Source organism: Lolium rigidum, chromosome 3, assembly GCF_022539505.1.
Source record: "Lolium rigidum isolate FL_2022 chromosome 3, APGP_CSIRO_Lrig_0.1, whole genome shotgun sequence".
In the NCBI taxonomy this organism is placed as follows: Eukaryota; Viridiplantae; Streptophyta; class Magnoliopsida; order Poales; family Poaceae; genus Lolium; species Lolium rigidum.
In genome coordinates, this window is record NC_061510.1 from 169,784,024 (window position 1) to 169,790,128 (window position 6,105).

At 46.6% G+C, this 6,105-nt stretch overlaps 1 protein-coding gene across 1 annotated transcript; it reads left to right on the forward strand.

Moving 5' to 3' along the window:
- The first annotated feature begins 3,340 nt into the window (after positions 1-3,340).
- On the forward strand, positions 3,341-5,010 carry LOC124698626 (desmethyl-deoxy-podophyllotoxin synthase-like). Its single transcript, XM_047231106.1, has 2 exons — positions 3,341-4,246; positions 4,329-5,010. Exons 1-2 carry the CDS (start codon positions 3,341-3,343, stop codon positions 4,980-4,982), a joined length of 1,560 nt encoding a protein of 519 aa, XP_047087062.1. The 3' UTR covers positions 4,983-5,010.
- Positions 5,011-6,105: the final 1,095 nt, after the last annotated feature.

The following is a 6,105-nucleotide window of genomic DNA, read 5'->3' on the forward strand; positions in this document are numbered from 1 at the left end:
GAGACCTGGTGGCGAGCCACGGGAGGCATGGACAACGACGACGACCTTTCAGGGGCGGTGCCGCCGGCTTGTTGTCACTGGCGGAGACCACCTGGGGTCACGCCACTAATGTTATAGGGCTTTTGTGGAGGCTACGAAGATCGGATTGGAGTGATTCAAAATCCCACGTATGCCAAATTCAACTTCCGACTTTTTTCAAACTGGAATTTTTTCAAATTTGTAGCATGGTAATGCAGAAAATTAAAAGTTCAAATCTGCAGAAACAGACATGGAAGCGTTTTAAGATGCAAATGATAAGATTTTGAACTGCGTATTTTAGCAGTTGATGCCCAACATCAAATGTAACATTTTATCTAACTAATATTTTTCCAACTTTAGAACTTTGTAATGGTGCAAGTTTGAAAATTGAAAACATGGCAAAAGGTTTTGGAAGGTTTTGAAGGAAATTTTTAAAAGAGATTGGACTTGGGGTTTGGTATGTTGTAGAGAATCCAAAGGTGCATCTAAAAATCATAGGTAGCCATAATAAAAGAAATGGTTGAGAATTCAAATATTTTCTATTTTTGGAAACCGCATAAAATGAGTTTGGCCTTATAGTGAGGGTTTTGACATGCATTTGATCCAAGGTTTTAGAAGGAGATGGCCATACTATGTGGACATCTACTTTGGGCATTGGATCTCAATAATAAAATATTTGGTAAACCATTTTGGAAAAGAATTTTAGAAAGGCAGAAACGAAACGCTTCAAAAACTTGAGGTTGGTCCAAAGTGACCATTTGGTATTTTGGACATTTGGTGTCTCGAGGTATTAGGGATCTCTCCCTAATTTTTGGTGAGTTTTTTGCAGAAAGTAGGGTTCCTTTGTAAAGCTAGGGTTTATGGTTTTTCTTCTAATAGAAAATGAAAATCATGCTGTAATATTTTGGGGTGGGAAAATATTCAGTGGATCACCTCCTGTCATAGTCTAAAAATGCATGTGAACATCATATCCAACATTCTCAACTTTGCCAAGGTTTGAGAATTAAGGAAGCATAAGAAAAACCAAATGGCAATTTGGAATAAGTGCAAATTGTTTTGTTTGGAAAAAAATGAGAAAACCGAAAATTTGGGGTGTCACACCCGCCGGCTCGGCACCCCCGGAATGGACCCACACACACGTCTCCATATTTGTTTCGGAAGCGGATGGGGAACGCCTACGTGGTGCCGAAGGTGGGGGCGTGGCCAAGGCTGACAGTAAGGGCAGTAAGGCCTCTGCAACGTTGGTGAAGGTTTGTCACCCGCCCTAGCTCTGATGCTCAGCGGTCCGCGGTCACGGAAGCCGACAGAGGCCATGATGGCTCTTACCGAGGTGGACGCCAATGCGAAGAAAAGGAAGGCTTCACGCTCGACAGTGATGGGTACATCGAGGTCGGCAGCTCGCAAGGCGACACCTTCACGTTCGGAAGCTTGCATGCCGGCCGCCGCTGTTTGCGTCCAAGTTGCCGACCATGAGGTGATCGACGAAATGTCGAACCAGACGCAAACGAGGTAAAACACAAATCTGAGACCAAGAAAGAAGAGGGGGTATCGATGCCTACAAGGAGGATTTCAATGCCATCATTGAGATTTGAGAGCAAGAAAACATTGGCGGCCCGGCACAAAGAGGGAAAGGTCGCAAGTTGGGCCAAGCTCAAATTTTTGGAGGACGAGAAGTGGAATTCCAAGTTTGCGGGCGAAGAACGAAGGATTTCACTAGAAGAGCAAATATTAGCAAAGGAGAAGTAGATGGATGAGCAAAGCCTTGCACTTGGGTTCGAGAAGTTGGAAATCGTGAAAGAGGAGGCCGATCGCTCTATCATGTTCATGAACCCAAACTCCACGAATGCAACGGCTAAGGACTATTGGGAGCTCACTCATGCCAAGATCATTGCACAATCATTGGATTCTCGTGGTGGTGAAGGTGGCCGAGGTGGTGGTGGTGATAGTGGCCAAGGTGGTGGTGATGGTGGCGAGCAAGGAGGAGTATGAGGTGGTGATGGTGGCCATTTGGTAATGTTGGTGATGTTCACAACATATAAACATGATATGTTGTGTTTATTTTGGGATCAAACTTGATGGATGTGGCTGCTTTTGGATAATCTAAATGCATCTTTGAATTTGATGTGTTCGAGATTCGGAAGTATTTGTAATTTATTGTTAAGTAGGTGCTAGTTGTTGAATTTGAATCATTTGAATTACTGATCTTATGCCATGCAATAATTCCATATGTATGTGTTAGAGGTTTAAAAATTAATCCTATCTTTTCTAGGGATTTAAATATAGGGGTTCGGCTATAGTTCAGCCATCATTTAACTCCTCAAAATTATAGGAATCTAGTTTGCTTGGCGGATAGGGAGTTGAGTTTTAGGCTGTCGGCTAGAGATACTCTTAAGATTATTTACCTGTGAGAGACGATGTTCGTCAATAGTGACTAGTGAGACCCATACGTGATGCTTCCGCTAATGTTTTAAAGCTCCACAGCTCTGGTCTTTGATTGATTGTACGAGCTTGTGTGTACGGTGGTGTACTTGTGTTAGGTCTAAGGTTTACTTGTATTCCTTAGAAACATTATACTCTCTGTTTTTATTTACCCTGCGTTTTAGTTAAAGTAAAAAAATAAAGTTTGAGCAAAGATCTAACAAAAAAATAACAACATCTATAATTGCATATTTATATAATATAAAATATATTTTAAAATGATTCTAATGGTGCTAATTTTACATTTTAGGTATTAATATTTTTTCTAAGTTTTTGTCAAACTTTATAAACTTTAATTTTAACTAAACGTAAAATGCCGGATAATTGTGAACGGAAGGAAGTACAAGCTCGGCAGAGAGTAAAGACTATCCAGATCGTGTAGTGACAAGTCTTCTGGTGGAGTCAAATGCACACGCATAGCATGCCTTTCATCATATATTCCAGAAGAAACCACAAGAAGCCGGTACAAGGTCTAAACACGAGGCTTGACCCTACACCAATCCACCAATACGATATATGTCAGCTGAGAGCAACTTGTTCCGTTTCATGACTTTAACGCAGCATGCTGATTCCTCGAAAGAAAAAAAACGCAGCATGCTGGCCTGGTCAAAAAACACTGCGGTTGGGGACATACGCGTTAAAAAGAGAAGCCATGTTTATGTTCGTGTTCGACGCAAACAAATTAAAACGGACACAAGTTGTATCTAAATAAGGCCCGCCTCCATATAATATGTCAAGTTGAGAGCATCTCACTATAAATATAGTAACACGTAAATTTCATTGCCAGCATCCAGCACACAGCACGTAGTTAATTTGACTGGGCCAAGCTCGTCATCCAGTCGCCATGGACATGGAGCAGCTCTCTTACGGAAGCTTCGGCTCGATCGCCATAGCCACGATACTCTTCTCGCTGGTTCTGAGGCTGGCTCTGGGTGGTAAGGACACCGGAGTCAAGCTTCCCCCAGGTCCATGGAACCTTCCCGTCATCGGCAGCCTCCACCACCTCGCCAGCACGAAGCTGCTGGCGCACCGCGCCTTGCTCAGCCTGTCGCGCCGGCACGGCCCGCTGATGCTGCTCAAGCTCGGCGAGGTTTCCACAGTTATCGCGTCCACTCCCGAGGCTGCCATGGAGGTGCTGAAGACGAACGACCTGGCCTTGGCGATCCGTCCGAGCGGCCCCACGGTGGACGCTATCAGCTCCGGCGGCAAAGGCCTCATCTTCGCGCCCTACGGCGAGCACTGGCGGCAGATGCGCAAGGTATGCATTGTGGAGCTTCTCGGCACGAGGCAGGTGTGGCGTATCGAGTCCATCATTCAGGACGAGGTGGCGTACCTCGTCGAGTCCGTCGCTGCTGCGCCTTCGGTCGTCAAACTCGGCGAGGCGCTGGCCCAGCTGACGAGCAACGTCATCGCGAGGGCGGCGTTCGGCAGCAAGTGCCCGCAGCAGGAGGAGTACCTCCGGGAGCTCGAAAGGATGACTAATCTCCTGGGAGGGTTCAGCCTGGTGGACCTGTTCCCGTCGTCTCTGCTGGTGCGGTGGCTGAGCGGCAGCGAGCGCGACATGAGGAGGAGCGTGGGCCGGGTGCACAGAATTCTGGGAGACATCATCGATAAGCGCAAGGAGAAGAAACCAAGCACCTCTGCTGCCATAAGAGACGACGAGGACCTGCTGGACGTGCTCCTCAGGCTGCAGAAGGAAGACACTCTCCGCATACCCCTGACGTCGGAGATCATCAGCGCCGTCCTCTTCGTAAGCGAACTCTTCCTCTCATAGTATCACATTGGAACATCCATTGAAGCTTCCAGAATATATATCAGTATCATGATTCCAGGACATATTTGGAGCTGCTACCGACACCACCGCTGTTACGTTAGAATGGGCCATGGCAGAGCTCATCCGCAACCCGCACGTGATGGCAAGGGCGAAACTCGAAGTCCGAGAGAGGCTCGGAAAGGGAAGATCCACGGTCACGAGCGCAGACCTCGGCGACCTCCGCTACCTCCGGATGGTTATCAAGGAGACGCTAAGGCTTCACCCCGCCTCGGCGCTCATCCACCGGTCGAGCCAGCAGAATTGCCAGGTCATGGGCTACGACATACCCAAGGGCACCACTTTCACGATAAACGCCTTCGCGGTAGGGAGGGACCCGACGCACTGGGGGAAGGACGCGGCCGATTTCTTGCCGGAGAGGTTCGAGGAGAGCGGCGCCAGCAGCGTAGAGTACAAGCAGGGGACGCAGATGGAGTTCATCCCGTTTGGAGCGGGCCGTAGGCAGTGCCCAGGAGCCCTGTTCGCCACCACCACCATCGAGTTCGTGCTGGCTAACCTCTTGTACCACTTCGACTGGGCGGTTCCGGACGGGGCGGGCCCGGACGCGCTGGACATGAGCGAGGTGTTTGGGATCGTCTTGCGCCCCAAGTCCAGCCTCTGCGCGGAGGCGGTCAGAAGCTCGCACTCTGCAGAAGCACTAGTGTGCGTGTCTTAGAAATGGCAGCTAACATCCCAGAACCTTTACTAGTTGGGCAAACCGTAATAATACATAAAAGTATAGTGTCCATCCTTTCATATCTTTCAACTATGTACTCCATCAATTCATATGTAATACTTTGAGATGTAATAATACTCTGAACCTATGAAATTATGCCATAAAGCAATTGTGTGCATAGAGGATGAGACTATGCTCCGTCCCAATTTCGAAAAAAAAACTCCGTCAATTCATTGGTATCCTTTAAGATTGTGTTAACAAGAGAGGCTCTTCTCTATTCATTCTCAAACATCACTGAAACTTGTTCAGTCGTGTTAGGTTTTGCTCTCCATCAACCCCTTCCTTTTACAGGTCACATGGGTTTAGGCCTCTTGGGCCAGAAATTTGTTCAGTGTTCAACACTCCCTCTCAAAATAAGTGGTAGACACCTATCAATCCCCCATCTTGTCACATGCCAAGTTACAGTCCTTTGTCTCCAGCCCCTTTGTCAAACAATCTGCAATCTACTGTCCAAAGCTGACATGAGTAAGGTTGATGATCCCATCATCGAGTTTCTCCTTGATGAAGAAACGATTAATTTCTACATGTTTTATCCTATCATACTGAACTGAATTGTTTGCAATACTTATGGCTGACTGATTGTCAGACCACATTCTCAAGGGTCCCTTCCTCGGAACTTTTAACTCACTCAGAAGGTACTTTACCGAGAGCATCTCACTCACCCCTTGAGATAAAGCTCTATATTCAGCTTATGTCGTTGATCTAGACACAACTATTTATTTTCTTGCTTCTCCATGAGATCATATTTTCTCCGACAAACTCACAATAGCCCAACGTTGATCTTCTATCATCTTGACAATCATCCCAATTAGAATCACTAAAGCCATCCACCTCAAGATGTCCGCTCTTTGCAAACCACAACCCCTTTCCCGGTGTCCCCTTTAGGTATCTGAAGATTTTGTGCACTATATCAAGATGTCCACTTCTTTGCCCATGCATGTATCTGCTCACACGTCGGGTCTAGTATGACACAAGTACAATAGCCTCCAACTAATTTTTTATAATCTTCATTAATCATTATTCACTGGCTCACTTGGTGATTTTGTTCAATTGGGGTAGGGGT

What these genes read in the sequence shown, in the direction of transcription:
- LOC124698626 (XM_047231106.1), top strand. Translation starts at nt 3,341, where the DNA reads ATGGACATGGAGCAGCTCTCTTACGGAAGCTTCGGCTCGATCGCCATA. An exon ending in TCATCAGCGCCGTCCTCTTC is followed by an intron (nt 4,247 to 4,328) that starts GTAAGCGAACTC and finishes TCATGATTCCAG; the next exon opens with GACATATTTGGAGCTGCTAC.